The 16,286-nt window shown below is 42.2% G+C and overlaps 1 protein-coding gene across 2 annotated transcripts in view; it reads left to right on the forward strand.

The window, feature by feature from the left end:
- Positions 1 to 6,067: 6,067 nt before the first annotated feature.
- Positions 6,068 to 16,286, forward strand: part of TBC1D14 (TBC1 domain family member 14) — a 102,791-nt gene continuing 92,572 nt past the window's right edge. For both annotated transcript variants that reach the window (XM_043971452.1, XM_043971450.1), the window contains exons 1-2: positions 6,068 to 6,547; positions 15,116 to 15,851. In XM_043971452.1, coding sequence (XP_043827387.1) covers positions 6,508 to 6,547; positions 15,116 to 15,851 — 776 coding nt within the window. In that variant the 5' untranslated portion in view covers positions 6,068 to 6,507. The remainder of the gene's footprint in view (positions 6,548 to 15,115; positions 15,852 to 16,286) is intronic.

A 16,286-nucleotide genomic window follows, 5' to 3' on the forward strand; every position in this document is an offset into this window, starting at 1 on the left:
ACAGCCCTCCCTTACTTAAATCCAATTCACTGCAAGTCATGACGTCACCTCCTGATGTCACAGACTTCTTCCAGAAAGGACAAACAACCACTACAAATCTATCTCCACCATAGGCTTAGTGGATTGGATCCTCACACTGATATAAATCTCTGGGACTTTCTTTAAGGAAGCTTGGGGCTTCCTCTTTCCAGTTCCTCCCCAGTGTTTGCTCATCTCAAAATTAGGAGGTTGGAGTAGATGATGTCTGAGGTACCTTCCAGTTCTAGACATAGAACTGCTTGTTCTGAGGATCAAATAAGTCTATGTAAAACACTTTGCAAACATTGAAAGCTCTCTACAAATGTCTTATTATCTTTTCTTGCTTTTTGGTTATTTTGCTTCAACCCCAAATTAGAAACTCTGTCAAGACTCCTAGGTAACTTTTCGAATGTGTTTACCCAGGAGTTGATATCTTCCTTAGCAAGACTTGGACCACACCCTTCTTTTCCCCACCCAAGTTTTTCCCCCGCAGGCTCCATTAATTGCCCTAATCACCAGCTGGTGTCCTAAGGTGAGGGTAGAACAACAACCCTGGCTCACAGCTTTTGATGCCAAAGCTTTTGAACATAATTTAATATTTTTTCTTGACTCAGATCATCTATATGGAAAAGTATTATGCCGGTTATAATCCAGGATGCTCTCTGATGCTCCTGAAGCACGCAGGTAATTATCTTGCTGCTAGATGGTTCCATCATGCTGAACTGTTCTCATTTTTCTTTAAATTTTCTTTTGTACCAGCCTAGCTTTTAGGAGTCACTTGATTCTTTAAAAAATTGTTAACTTAATCACTATAAATACAAGTATTCAAAGAAAATTAAAATCACACATGAAATTATAAACTCAGAACTATTTGTCATTTGTATTTTAAATGTTTATTAACTTTTCTTAAACTAGAAAGCATTTCTCCAAAAAAGTCATTTGTATAAATGATCAGATTTTGTGGCTTTTCTTCATAAATGTGGTCATGCATATTACTGATTCTAGAATTCTTCCTCATTTCATTTCTTTTCACATTTCTTCATGTGCTTCATGGTTGTCTTTTTTATGATACGATAATATTCCATTACGATATCTCATTATCTGTATGACTGAGCAAGTCTCCTTCCCCTCTGTGTCTCTCTGTTTCCTCATCTAAGTGGGGGAGTTGGACTACATCTCACAGAAGTTCCTTCCCACACAAACAGCGTGTGACTCTATGCATACAACACTTTGTTCAGTTATTGCCCACATTTTCGACACAGGAGTTTCCACCGGGGTTTTTTTTGTTTTGTTTTGTCCTTACAAATTGAGCTGTTATGACTTGTTAATATGATGCCAGATTATACCATTTCCCAGGACTGCCAGCAGAGGAAGAGTGTGCCCATTTCCCCAGAACCTCACCAACATCGAATTTTGAAATCTTAAACTGTAATCTGACTAGTTTAGCTAAGCCCCATGAAGATCACCGACAGGTTGGTCTCCTGGTAGTACATTCTCTACCTCCCAATTCAGAGAAAATGTAACCTGTACCTACCAGTGGAGGGAACACCCACTGTGAAGAAACCTCTATGGATCCAAGTGTAATAACTACCTCTATCTACTGCTTTAATGGGTATAAAGTGATGCTTCAGAGTTGTTTGAAGTTGTTTTTGTTTTATTTTTATTTTTTGAGGAGTGGGAGAAGGGTGGTTCGGACCTGTAATTTCACCCAAGGTGGAAACTCCCACCGTGAATGCTGAGGGACAATTTGTTGGTAATGTAGGAAAGTTGCCTGGGGCAGCAAGAGCAAGTCTTTTGCTCAGGGTCACAGAGTTAGCCACACTACTTGATCTCATAGCTTCTGGACTCTGGTTTTCCTTTTATTATTATTATTAGAGAGCTTGTAGTTTCAAGCGCTCATTAATAAATGATGTTTCTATGAGCTGAATGTCACTTTTCGTTGTCATCCGCATATCTGCTTTTAGTGGTGCTTACTTTTTGTCTGCTATGAATTTGGAAAACATAATAATTTATCAGTAAGTTCTTGTTTATCCTTTCTTTTTTTTTTTTTTTTTGGCAGGGCAATGAGGGTTAAGTGACTTGTCCAGGGTCACACAGCTAGTAAGTGTCATGTGTCTTGAGGCCATATTTGAACTCAGGTCCTCCTGAATTCAAGGCTGGTGCTTTATCCACTGTGCCACCTAGCTGCCCCATCCTTTCTTCTTGAAGAGGACCATGACTTGCCCTGAATTGGATTTGAGTGAGGGCGGGCTGTTCAAGGTCAACAACCTCATTCTCTCCTCCTGAGCCATCTGGGTCTGGTGGCAAGATCTACATCAAGACTACAGGAGATGGACCCGGATGTTTAAGGCAATTGGCAATAAGTGACAACCAGGGTCATATACCTAGTAAGTGTTTGAGGTGAGATTTGAACTCAGATCCTCCTGACTAAAGGTCCAGTATTTTATCCACTGCGACACCTAGCTGCCCCCCAAGTAAGTAGTAAGGAAGGGAATAAAGACTTCTGTTAGAAATAAAGACACATGGGTTTTATGACAGTAATTTTAGCCACTTTGAGACTTTTCCTGCTTTCGGATGCCCATAGATAAATGGGCATCTCCTGTGTACGTGTGGATACATATATACATACATACTTGTGATGTGGGATGTTTGTAAATCATTTGTGTTTTGTGTTGTGGTTCTTGCATTTGTAACACTAGTTCCTACATCTCCCTCAATTCATACCCCCTGCCCCAGCCGTGGGCCCCTACTTCGCCCCCACTCAGAAGGAAGCAATAACAGAAGACATGATCGTTGTCCTTTTTCCCGGGGTATATGAAAAAGGGGGAATGATGTAGGAGGTGAAAAAAGGGTTAATAGAAAAACCTAAGGCTCAAGCTCTAATTCAGATATTAGCTCCAAAAGGGAGTTAGATCCCAGTTAATGGATAACTTACAAGTCAAAAATGCTAGGTTCTCGTACCCACAGTGATCAGCATCCATAATGGACCAAAACGGGTCAGGTCAAAATAACAATAAAGGAAAAGACAAGGCTATAGAAATTCTAAAGAAAAATGATCATATTTTGAAACTAGCCATGGGAATCAGAAAGAGACATGCACAGAAAAGGCCAAATTTGTCCCCAGATTCACCTTATGACGTATAAACCCCCAAAACACACCTCCACTGAAAAAGGTACTTGCCTCGGTGGTTGGCTTAGGACCCCAGGAACTCCAAATTAGGATAGGCCCTCCCTTGTACCTCCCCAAGGTGGAGATTATTATGAGACTGATAATCAATTTATCCATACTATAAATATAACTGTCTCTCCTTATTCAAGAGATACCTTTCCACTATTTTGGCTCTCTCCCTGTGGTCACCCACAGTATTGCAATAAAACTTGGGAAACTGAGTCACTGAGTCTTGTAATTCTTTTGGGACGACTCACGATCAATCTGACCCCAAATTCCATCCCACATCACTTGGTCTCTGTTTATACGTGTACATATATGTGCATACATATGCTTTATTAATTTAACTGGAAAAATGAAAGTCCAAATATGTTCTAAAAATTAGAAATCTCCATCCCATGATTAATGGGTGAGTTGGGGAATACACTAAAGTTTTGGTTTTTGTTTTTTTTTTTTAACCGCACCTGTGATTTTACTTGTATGGGGAGCTCCTGGTGAAGAATTCCCTTTACCAATGCAGAACAGCACCAGTTCTGTAACTTGAGGGCTTGGAGAATTGTTTAAGCACTAAGAGGTCAGGTGACTTTCCAGGCTCCCAGAGTCAATGACAGAGGAAGCACTTCAACCTAGGGCTTCCCGACTCCCAAGCTATCTCTAGCCATTACCCTAAAGTTGAGACAGAACTTGCTTTGCAGATAGATAAAGCAATTATTGAGAATTGACCTGTGCCAGGCAGGAACTGTGCTATGCGTTGAGGATACAAATACAAGTAAGACGTCCCAGATGTCGATCAGGGAGTTTCTATTATAATGAACAGAAGAAAACATATAAAGGGAGTTGACAAGGGGTTCGGGTTTACTAATAATGCAGATGCTTTAGAATCGGGCTGAGAAGTGTGGTGGACACCTGGTTCTAAGTAAGAAACAGAAAAGTCGTTTAGTAAAAAGAAAACACATTTCTATGGTACTAGATGTTTTACAAAGAACTTTCCTACAAGAACCCTGTGAGGTACTGAATGTTTGTATAGGTTCTCCCCCCCCCCTTTTTTATAGATATAGAAGCTGAGACTCAGGGAGTGACTTTTTAAACTTCCTTTAGGCTGTAGGTTCAGGCATTTTTAACTTGGGGTCCATGAACTTGTTTTTAAATTTTAAAAAATTAGATAATTGTAATTACAATTAATTTGCTTTGTAATCCTATGTATTTTATTTTATGCGTTTAAAAACAGTATTCTGAGAAGGCGCATATGTTTTACCTGATTGACAAAAAGGTCCACGACAGAACATCCCCCCGCCTAAATGAGCTTTAAGGACTTTTTCATCTCTTAGTCCTATAAAAGGGGTAATTGATTATATGACATTCCCATTCTCTCCAGTAACCCCAGCCCTTTTAAGTTTGGGAAACAGTTTCCTACCAAAAACCACGTGAGTCGGGCAAGAATGCAAGAAAAGAGAAAACGTAGGGGTTAGAGACCAGCTGTCTTCTACTATTTAAAGGATGTCAGGTGGAAGGAATTGGGATTAGATTCAACCCGCTTGGCCCGGAGGGCAGAACTCCAGCAACTTTGTGAAAGGGCCTGAGAAGCAGAACATCTTCTTGTTAAGAATAAAACTCGAACTCTGTAGTACAATGCCTGGAACACGAGAAGCACTTCTTTCTTTCTATCTCAACCTATCTGTCCACCTGTATCTATGTCTCTACCTATTTCTATGTACCTATCCATCTCTCTGCTCTATCTATATCTATGTCCATATCTATCCAGAGCCATCAATTTACTATCTACCTACGTCCATTTCTACCTACCTGTCCCCCGCTTCCCCCCCCCCAAGCTGGCTTGTATATATTTCGTTTGTGTAGTTATTTGCATGTTTTCTCCAACATTAGAGCCTTCACTCTGAATATACTATAAACACTTGTTTTGTGGATAACCCCGCAAGCTTAGAGAGTGTAGGACTCTTTTGCCTTTCGGTGAGCAATATAGTGCTGGGCACATAGTAGGCGCTTAATAAATGCTTCCTGAATGAATGAGCTTCTTCTGGAGGAGGTGGGTTCCTCCTCGGTGGGCGTCTTTAGTAGACGGCTGCATTGCCAAGGGGCGGGGGGGGGGGGATAGATAAAAGGATCCTTGGTTAAGTAAAGTTGGAAGAGATCCTGTGATTCTATTATCACTATTTTACAGAAAAGGACACTGAGGCTCAGGGAGATGAATTAACGAATGATTGAGGTAGCCAGCACTCAAAACCACACAGGGGGTCTCTCTCACCCCCTTCTCCGTCTCCGTGGGTCAGCTAGCCACACCTGGGCTTCTGCCTCGGAGCCTGCTTCTCTAGCGTAGGTGAGCATGATCGATGCGCTCGGCGCTTCGACTCCCCTCGTCTGAGCTCGCGCTCCCCCTCGCACACCTTCCCCTCCTTCCCCCTCCGGCGCTCAAGATGGCAGCGGGTGGAACAGTTCAGGTAAGCAAAGGGGCGGGGAACGCTTCGTCGCCCGCCTCCGGTGGGCCCGGACGGCGCAGGGGTTCAGGAAAGGGGGAGGGCGGGTCAGCCGCTCTGGCGTCTTCTGCGAGGATCGTAGCTCTTCTTCTTTCCCGAGGCGCTTGTCGGCCTTCCGTGACCCGCTGGCGCAAGATTCGAGGGGTGGGGCGAGGGAGGGGAGAGGGTGGAGAGAAGGGAGGCAGAGGAAAAGCTGCTGCCCGCGGCGTGTTGGGGCGGGGCCAGAAGCAGTCCCGCCCCCAAGCTGGCCGACCAGTGGGAAAAGTTCCCACAGAGCAGGGCCGGGGGGGGGGGGGGTATTGATGGAAGAGCCGCGGAGGGAGGAGTGCTCGGTTTAGGTAGCCGCTGCAGCTGCGGCCGCGGAGGGGGAGGAGGGAGCAGAGGGAGCCGAGGGAGCCGGGGCTGTTCCTGGAACCCCCGCGGGCTGCCTGGCGGGCGCACCTGCCTAGGCGCTTCCGTCTCCTGCCTGGGGGCAGCCCGGGGGGCCGCTGCTCCTGCTCCTTCCCCTCTTCCTCCTCCCTCCCCTCCTCCTCAGGCGTTCCCTCGCTCTCCCTCTCTTTTTTCAAATTCTGTAAGAAGTTGCTCGAGGCTCGCCCCCCAGAACCCCGGAGGATGGCGGTGGAGCAGCCTCGGGGGCCGGTCGGAGGGTGAGGGTGACGGGCGGAGAGGAGGGCCGGCTGCCCGGAGCGGGCCCGGAGGGGGAGAAGAGAATGGACTCACCTCCCGGCTGCTGCCGCTGCCGCCTCCACCACCTGCTGCCGCCGCCGCCGCTTCCCGGCCCTGGTAGCCACAGCAACAGCCGCTAGAGGAGGGAGCCTGAAGGGGCTGATGGCCGAGCTGGAGGGCAGCGCGGGGCCCGGCTTCCCAGGTAAAGAGCCCCCGCGCCTGCTGGGGACGCCCTCCCTGGAGCCCCCCAAAGGCTGGGATTCTCCGCGGGATCGCCAGGGGCTCTGCATTGAGTGATTTATTGGAAAAAGCTTGTTTTCCTCCAGATAGAGAGGGGGGCAGCGGACTGCAGTGGCGAGGGTACTGGAATTGAAGTCAGACAGACGGGCAGGACACCTTGGAAGATGACATGTGGAGTAGACCAGGGGGTGTAGATGGAACTCCAGGAGGAACTCCAGATGAGCTGGATAGCTTGGAAAGTGACTTGTGAACAGACTTTCCCTCCCTCTTCCTTCCTTGATAGAGAAGGAATCCCAGATGAGCTGGATAGCTTGGAAGGTGATATGGTCAATAGACCCTTGGGGTTGACCAGGAAGGAAGGTCAGAAGGAATCCTGAATAAGCAGGATAGCTTGGGAAGTGATATGCCAAATAGATTACTGACCTTCTTCCTCTTAGAGAGTGAGAGCCCAAAGGAATCCTAGACAGGCAGGACAGCATGTGACTTGTTTCATAGACCAAGGTTCATAGAACCTAAAGGGACTCTTTGGAAACTGACATGTTTAATACAGTATATCCTTGATTTGACAGAAAAGAAGTCCAGAAGGAAACCCAGACAAGCAGAACAGGTTGGAAACTGACATGTTAAATTTATTAATATTCCCAACAAGGAAAGCAAAAGCAAATCTAATAGAGATTCATGCTTTTTTGGGTACGGTCCTCTCCTTCTGATCCACATTGTATATAGAGGTGCTCATTTTTATCTACTGGTTGTAAAACATAAAAATATTATTTTCAAAATCAAAATTGGAAGAAAGAGACCTGGATTTACATTCCATCCACTTAAAAATTGGGTGACCCTGAGCAAGTGACAACATCCTTGGGCCTGTTTCCTGTCTGTAAAATCACAATATTGGAAATAATGGTCTCTGAGGTCCTTTCTGGGTCTAAATCTTTGATACTATAAAGTGGGCAACTTGTCAGAGTCTTCTTTTATCCCTGAAACAAGTTCAAATTCCTTGGGTTCCAGTTTCCAAGTCCGCCCAAATGGAAAGGTTAATTAGTTACAATAAAAGATCATTCCTTTTGATTCTTCCCTCTTCCAGTTTTAAGTCCCTAATAAAGTTCATTTGCATTACATTTTCATGATGCTAACAAGATTTGTGAAACAAATGGTGTAAATGAATTTGGGGAATATTTAGCCTTCTGAGGAAAACTTTAAAAGCTATTCAAGTACTTCCTCATTATAACACTTGAGAGGTCCAGGAGCAATGTCACTCTTAAGGGAGGTTCTTAACCTGCAGTCCATGAACTTAAAAAAAAAAAATGTGATAACTGTATTTCGACATAATTGGTTTGTTTCGTAATCCTATGTATTTTAAAATATAATATTAGATATTATATTTAAAATATTACTGTGAGAAGGGTCCATATGCATTAGACTGCCAAAGAGGCCCAGGGCACATCTAAGATTAAGAACTCTTGCTCTAGCTAGAACTTCAGTTTGGTAAATCAGCAAATTGCTCATCTGATAGAAAATTAGTAATCTTCCATTTCCATTCTAGAATAGAAATCCAGAGATAAAAGAACAGAAACAAATCTATATAGTAGTTAATATACCTTAACCTAGAAAGTGTGGATTTGGATTAGAAAACAAGTTTGGGGAAGGTGGTGACATTTCTTTATCTAGACTTGATAAAGGGTAATTTTAGGTGTTGAATTTTTCTGTAATCTGAATCATCTGGGGAATTATCGTATTTCATTGATTTGCACTTTGGTGATAGGACTTAGTGAATTTTCTTCATGTTCTGTTTAAGGAAAATATTGTAAAACAAGTTTCCAGGGTTATTAAGGCTTGCAAGAATGTATGTGCATTTACAGAATAGTGTTTGAATCACAGAAGTTGACAATTGGGAAGGAACTCTGTGGTCTTTCTCCTCAGCCCATACCCAAAAGGAATTCCCACCCTAAAAACCAATCAAAATCTTGGAAGCTCAGACCTTCCAGGAAAGAGAACCTCCTTTTTGAACCTTTGGCCCCTGAAACCTTATAGAGTGATTTCTCCTCCCCCTGCCCCACCAAGTGATAGCAGAGTTTGGCTTAGGTTTCAGAGCTTTCATTTTGCCTATTTACCAAAATCTGGTCCATGGCATTTTATAGAGCTGGAGAGTGAGGTGTGACCTTCAGGTGGAATGATTTATTTTATAATCTTTTCCTTAAACAGAACATGAAGAAAATTCATTGCCACAGGGAACATACAAGTCAGGGGCAGACCACGGATTAGTCCCACAATTTTAAAATCAAAATCACAGTCTTAGAATTAACAGGGATCTCAGAAGCCATTTAATCTACTTCCTGCATGAACAAGAATTCCCCCCTTTTTTTTTTGGTGAGGCATTTGAGGTTAAGTGATTTGCTCAGAGTCACACAGCTAGTAAGTGTCAAGTGTCTGAGTCTGAATTTGAACTCAGGTCCTCCTGAATCCAGGGCTGGTGCTTTATCCATTGCTCCACCTAGTTGCCCCAGTCAGTCTAGCTTTTGCTTGAAGCTCTTCAATAAGGAAAACCACTTTTCTGAGGCATCCTGTTCTTCTTCGACATAGCTCCAATTGTTAGGAAGTTTTGCTGTCATATATGAAACCTAAATTTGCTTCTTTGTAATTTAAATCTAGTGCTCTTGGTTCATCTAGGGCAGAAGTTCTTAACCTTGTGTCATGGTCCACTTTTAGAATAATTAAAAAAATTATAATTGAAGGAAATGCTAAATTCGAGGTTAGTGAAAATACAACTGTGATTTTTCCCATCCAATTTCACCGACCCCCTGAAATATTCAGGAGAGCCAAGCAGAAGAAATGTAATTCCTTCTCCATGTAAAAGCCCTTCCAGTACTTGAAGACAGTTATCAGTCAGTCAGTAATCATTTATTATGTGCCTCCTCTGTGCTAAATGCTAAAGATTAAAAAATTGGCCGACTCTGCTCTCTAGGAACTCACTGGCTTATAGGGAGAAAACACATGAACAACTGTGTACAATCAAGCTACATACAAGACAATTTGGAAATAATCAATGAAGGGAAAGCGCTAGAATTAAGAAGGATCAGGAAAGGCTTCCTCTAGAGCAGGTGGGATTTTAGCTGGAACTTGAAGGAAGTCCAGAAGTCAGGATGCAAAGGTGAGAAGGCAGAACATCACAGTTATGGTGCAGCCTTGAGTGTTTGAGGAACAGCAAGGAGGTCAGGGTCACTCGTATTCCTTATATTAAGTTAAGCAGCATTTTGTTTGCAGTAGGTGCTCAGTGAATGTTTCTTGGATGAATGGACACTTTCAGAGAATTTTCTATGCTGCTGTTATTCATAACATTGGAAATGGGTTTTGTTCTGAGAAGCAGGGTTATATATAGGGTGAAAAGAATATTGAACCTCAAGTCTGAAGACAAAGTTGTGAGTCATGATTTGGGGGTTTTTGGTGGATTATTCATATCCAATTCTTCATGACCCCATTTGGGGTTTTCTTGGCAAAGATACTAGAGTGGTTTGTTATTTCCTTCTCCAAATGAGGAACTGAGGTAAATAGGGTTAACTGACTTGCCCAGGGTCACACAGCTAGTGAGTATCTGAGGTCAAATTTGAACTCAGGTTCTCCTGACTCTATCCAGTACATCACATAGCTGCAGAGTTCTGACTTTGTCACTTATTGGCCATATGACTGTGGACCAGAGTCTCCTCTTTGTAGATCAGGGATAAAGATGCTTATATTATTTAGCTGATTTCAAATCAAATCAATAATTATTAATTGTTGTATACAAAGTACAAGACAAAGTCAGGTGTGACATAAGCCCTGTTAATGAGAAACTTCCATTCTAACAGTGAAGAAAAATAACAGATAACTCTACAGTTATCTCAATCTCCTTCATGAGATAATATTTGTAAAGTGCTCAGCACATTGCCTGGCACATAGTAGGCACTTCAAAAGTTTTCATTTTCCTTCCTTCCATCTTTAAATCAAAGGCAAGATCAGGGGAAGTACCTTGAGAAAGGAAAGAGGGATCTCTCTCATTGAGGAATAAGGGAAGTAGAGAAAGGTAAGAGAAGGCTTGACAGAAGTGGCATCTGAGCTGGGCCTTAAAGGAAAGGAGAAACTCTAATATCCTGAGACAGGAAGAAGAACCTTGAAAACCTAGGCAAAGGAGTATTTAGATTGGTTGTGTTAGACAAAAGGGGGTCAGTGGGAGGAGTTCTGAGAAATATTAATACGTGTGTCTTATTCAAGGCACTTAGGGTTGGCAAAGACAGTGTAAGGAGACTAGGAAGAAAGGGCTTCATTAGCTAAGAGCCAGCTAATGAACCTCTGAATTGAGGAAATGGTGGAAATGGAGAAGGGAGAATTAGAGAAGGGTTTGAAGGTAAGAGAGGCCTGCAGTCAGTGACAGTCAAAGATAACGAACTCCAGCATTTCAAACCTGGGAGTCCCATCATTTGAACTCTTAGTACTTTGTACCTGCCTTAGGTACTTCTACACTCTACTTATATGTAAGCTACTTATTTCCCTAATCTCCCTATTCCTCCCCCCCCCCACCCCATTCTCATGTCGCTGTGACCTACCCTGTGCATATCTCCTACTACAGTGGTTCTTAATGTGTGGTACAGGAGACCCTTTCAGGGCTATTTTCTTAATAATTCTAAGACATCTTAATTTCTAATACAATAAATATTGATAGTCATAACCCATATAAACAAAAGCTCTTTCGAGGAGCCTCACTAATTTCTTTCTTTCTTTCTTTGTTTTTTTTTTGGTGTGAGGCAGTTGGGGTTAAGTGACTTGCCCAAGGTCACACAGCTAGTAAGTGTTAAGTATCTGAGGCCAAATTTGAACTCGAGTCCTCCTGAATCCAGGGCCGGTGCTCTATCCACTTCGCCATCTAGTTGCCCCTAACCTCACTAATTTCTAAGAGTTTGAAGATATCCCCCAAAATTTGAGAACTAGATTTTGATTCCCTCCTTGAAGGTGCTTCTTTATTTCAGTGTCCTTCAGATTTCCCTCAGCCTAGAGCTCAGTGCTTCATCTGTAGTAGATGCTCAGTAAATGTATTTTAATGTTATATTATTGCCATTTGTCTTTGTCACAATTTCTTGCCCCTCCCTTCCAGATTAAACTCTCCCTTATGACAGAAAAGAAACAATTGAACAAAAACATCTGACACATGGCGGGGCAGCTAGGTGGCACAGTGGATAAAGCACCGGCCCTGGATTCAGGAGGACTTGAGTTCAAATTTGGTTTCAGACACTTCATACTTACTAGCTGTGTAACCCTGGGCAAGTCACTTAATCCTCATTGCCCCGCCCCTCCCCCCCCAAATCTGACACAGAAGCTGTGTCTGACAGTGCATATGATTTTCTGTCTTTCTAGTTCCCCACCTCTGCTATTAAGGAGGAAATATGTTTCATTATCTGGAGCCCTCCCTGATTTTTCTGTTACTTGGAATTCAACTTCTACTTAAGTGGTTTTTTCATTTAGATTATAGACATGTATATTTTCCTCTTGATTCAGTTTGTTTTACTTTACTTTATTCCATACAGTTCTTCCCATGCCTTTACACATTCTTCATTCCTTATTGCATAATAATATTCTATGGCGTTCATATGCTATAGTTTTTTCAGTCATTCCCTAATCATTGGACACTCATTTTGTTTCGAGTTCTCTGTTACTGAATAGAGTGCTGCTCTGGTTATTTTGGTATTTGTTGGACTCCTTTCCATTTCTTATTTCCTTGCTGTAAATGTCTGATAAAAGGTATGGATAATTAGTCACTTTTCTTAAATAGCTCAATAAATGTTTCTCGAGTTGTGAGAGATTCTAAGAATGGTGATACAACTAATAGAAATAGGATAGTTGGAAAGTCAGATTGGCTTAGCAGGGGAGGATCAGTAGTTTGGTTTTAGACGTGTTTAGTTTCAGGTCAAAGCATGGTTTCATTATGTCTTTTGTTTCATCTTAGCAGCCATTTTAAAAGTACCTCTATTATGTGCAAAACTAGCTAGTTGAGAAGATGTGGGCGCTTATGCAAGGATATTTAAGAGGTAGTGCCTCTTCAAGGAATCTATCATTTAGTAAGGGAAAAAAATCAAATACCACACACCAAAATGCTGTGACACAAATATTCTTATACGTTAATACTTAAAAGATCTGTGATCTCATTACAGCTTCTTTCATATTGTAACTTCTCCATGGCTTAGTGGATGGGCTTCATGAGTTGCTGTGGTGACAAAAATTCATCACCCACCCATTCAACTTGGATCAACTGTTGGCCTTCCTCACCTGTGCTCAGCTGACCCTTGGAGGATGAACACAGGCCACTAGAAGTAAATTGGAAACCTTTGTACCTTGGTAGAACTTGTATTCCATTTACCCAGTCTTTGAGCCCTTACACCCATACCATAATGAAGGACTGGAGTAGGACTACAACCCTTCCTTAGAGACATAATATAAATCCGGCCTCAGACACTGGACACTTACTAGCTGTGTGACTCTGGGCAATACCTGGGAATCTTTCCACTTCAACGAATGGCGTCAGCTCGATGAAAGTTCTGGATGAGAGGTCAGGCAATCATATTCAGAATCTTCAATATTTGAATGTAAAGACCCCTAGATCCCTTTCATTGCCTGATTATAAACCTAAGTTGAAACTCAGTGATTTAGATGATAGGTATAGCCTTATACCTATCTTAGTGCCCTGAAAAAAAAGAGAGAGAAAGACATACACACACACACACACACACACACACACACACACACAATCAATAGCTCTCTATTTCCTACCATGGCAGTACTCAAGTCTCAGGCTCTCAAGGACCTCTTCTAGTGCATGCTTTGCTGGACTGGGAGTCAAGAAGATGTGGGTTCCAATTCTGCTTCTAACCCTTACTGCTAGGTGACCTTGGGCAAATCATTTTATCTCTCTTAGCTTTAGTTTCCTTATCTATAAAGTCATGACAATAATAGCACTTTTCTCACAGGATTGTTGTGAGAATCAAATGAAATAACATATTCAGTCAAGAAGTGCTCTCTCCCCTACCTGGTCTATAAGACTTTATTTCCCATGTAGAAGTGGGAAACATATACTAATCAGACTGGTTTTCTTACTGTCCCATGAATACAAGAACTGTTGGACTGGATGATCTCTAACGCTGTATTGGAGATTTATGATCTTAATGTCTTTATAACAATATTTTGTACTTATCAATTTTGAGTATTCTCTCGAGCTAAACAGTGCTTGTTACCATGACTCATTTCTATAAGCTTTAATTTCCTAAAGTCACTTTTTTTCACTTTCCCCATCCCATAATGTTTAGTGATTCCCTCATATAAGTCCTTTGAGTTTTCCTGCATATACCTTTATTTACAATTTTTGAAAAATTTCAGTTCCAAATTCTCTCTCCCCTCCCCCACCTATTGAGAAGGCAAGAAATGTGATACCTATTATACATATGAAGCATGTAAAACATCATCAGCTATGTTTTTTGAAAAAGCAAGAAAAAGAAAGGGGAAAATGCTTCAATCTGCACTTGAAGACCATTGGTTCTTTATCTTGAGTTGGATAGCATTTTGTATCATAAGTCTAATTTAGAGTTATGGTGGATCATTGTATTGGTCACAATTTTCTTTTTTTGGGGTGGGGTGGGGTTTGGTTGGCCAATGAGGGTTAAGTGACATGCCCAAGGTCACACAGTAGGTGTAACTTTTTAAGCCATTCCCCACTTGGTATCCTCTCACCTCTTTGCCACCGTTAAAATAGCCTGCTTATATCTTTATAATACCTCCTGAGTTAGAAATGGCTTTTCAGAAGTTATGACAATGAATGATTGAAAAAGCATATATTAATTGCTTACCACATGCACAGTTTTACTGTGGAAAAAGCTGGGTATACAAGTACTAAAACAAAAACAGTTAATGCTTTCAATCTGCTGACAAGCTAAAAGAAGGAGGCGGCATATAGAGGAGAGTGGTGGCATGGAGAGGGATGTTAGTTTGAAAAGACAGAGAGATATTGAAGGTAGGAGGTTGATGCACTCTTTCCAGTGACAGTATTGATTTCATGAAGGTTCCAGAACCGGAAAGTGGGATGGAGGGCGGAACACCTTAAAGGCTGCTGGCGAGAAGGTGGTCTGGGAGTCGATTGCAGCTGGAGCTGACCAGGAGAGACCCCCACCAGTCAGGACAGTGGGGGCTACTGGATGGGAATTCCAGAGCTAAACTGGTTGAAATCATCCGAGATGTGTCTCTGGTCCAGCTGGCAAAGCAATTGCCGAGGAAATAACCAGGGAGTAAAGATGTCTAATCTTGACTAGTCTCAAGTGTATTAGTTATGTGGTATTCACTTGGTGATGCATTTCAGTATGGCCACATGTTTGAGGGGGGAGGGGAGGAAACATGTTGGAGATTCACCAGGTATATTGATTCTTTACTTTCTGTGTGGAATGGCAGTAATTAGGAGGGGAAGAAATGGGGTTTTGCACGTGTTCTCATCTTATTTCATTAACCTTGTTCTTCTATCTAGTTACTTCTTGGACCAAGATGACTGATGGGAATCTTTCCACTTCAACGAATGGCGTCAGCTCGATGAAAGTTCTGGATGAGAGGTCAGGCAATCATATTCAGAATCTTCAATATTTGAATGTAAAGACCCCTAGATCCCTTTCATTGCCTGATTATAAACCTAAGTTGAAACTCAGTGATTTAGATGATAGGTATAGCCTTAAATCAGTGGATTCAGGTATTCCAACCCTGGAAATAGGGGACCCAGAACCTGTCCACTGCAGCGTGTTAAACGTTAAAAGAAAACCATCTGAGCCAGAAATTGTCCCTGATCGAACTTTTCAGAGTGCAGGCACGCTTCCATCGTATGTGCCTCCTCTCTTTACAAACACTGAACGGGAGCATCGTGTACGAAAGTCTTCAACTTTTCCAAGAACTGGGTACGACACAGTGAAGCTCTACAGTCCCACCTCTAAAGTTCTGACTCGAAGTGATGATATCTCTGTATGCAGTGTATCAAGTCTCAGCACTGAACTGTCCACAACCTTATCTGCTAGTAATGAAGATATCTTAGACTTGGTGGTCACCAGTAATTCAAGTGCAATCGTGACTCTCGAGAATGATGAAGCTCATTTTTCAGATATTACATTAAACTCATCAAAAGAAATCATTGATCAAAAACTGCATGCCTGTGGTGAAGACACAGAAGCGGATAGTAAATTGAAAAGACTGGGACCATTTACTAACTTCTTTACAAGGTATTGTAACTTTGTGATACTTCATGGGTTTTTTGTTTTTTGGGGTTTTTTTGCGGGGCAATGGGGGTTAAGTGACTTGACCAAGGTCACACAGCTAGTAAGTGTCAAGTGTCTGAGGCCGGATTTGAACTCAGGAACTCCTGAATCCAGGGCCGGTGCTTTATCCACTGCATCACCTAGCCGCCCCGACTTCATGGGTTTTTAAAAACAGATCTAGGGTGTGATGAGTTTAAGCTAGTTAAGTAGCAGTACTGAAAAGAAATGAGTTTGTCCTTTTATGTCAGAAGAGGTAAACATCATTTTTACATTGCCGAGTTTTGCTTTGCTTGTGCATAGTAATGCCTCAGTTATCCAGGATTGGTAAAGAAGCTAATGAATGACGTTTCTTCTTAGCTGAAGTTTATTACTTTAGGCAACAGAACAGTTTTTAAGGAA

Source organism: Dromiciops gliroides, chromosome 6 (genome assembly GCF_019393635.1).
Source record: "Dromiciops gliroides isolate mDroGli1 chromosome 6, mDroGli1.pri, whole genome shotgun sequence".
NCBI classification, from domain to species: Eukaryota; Metazoa; Chordata; class Mammalia; order Microbiotheria; family Microbiotheriidae; genus Dromiciops; species Dromiciops gliroides.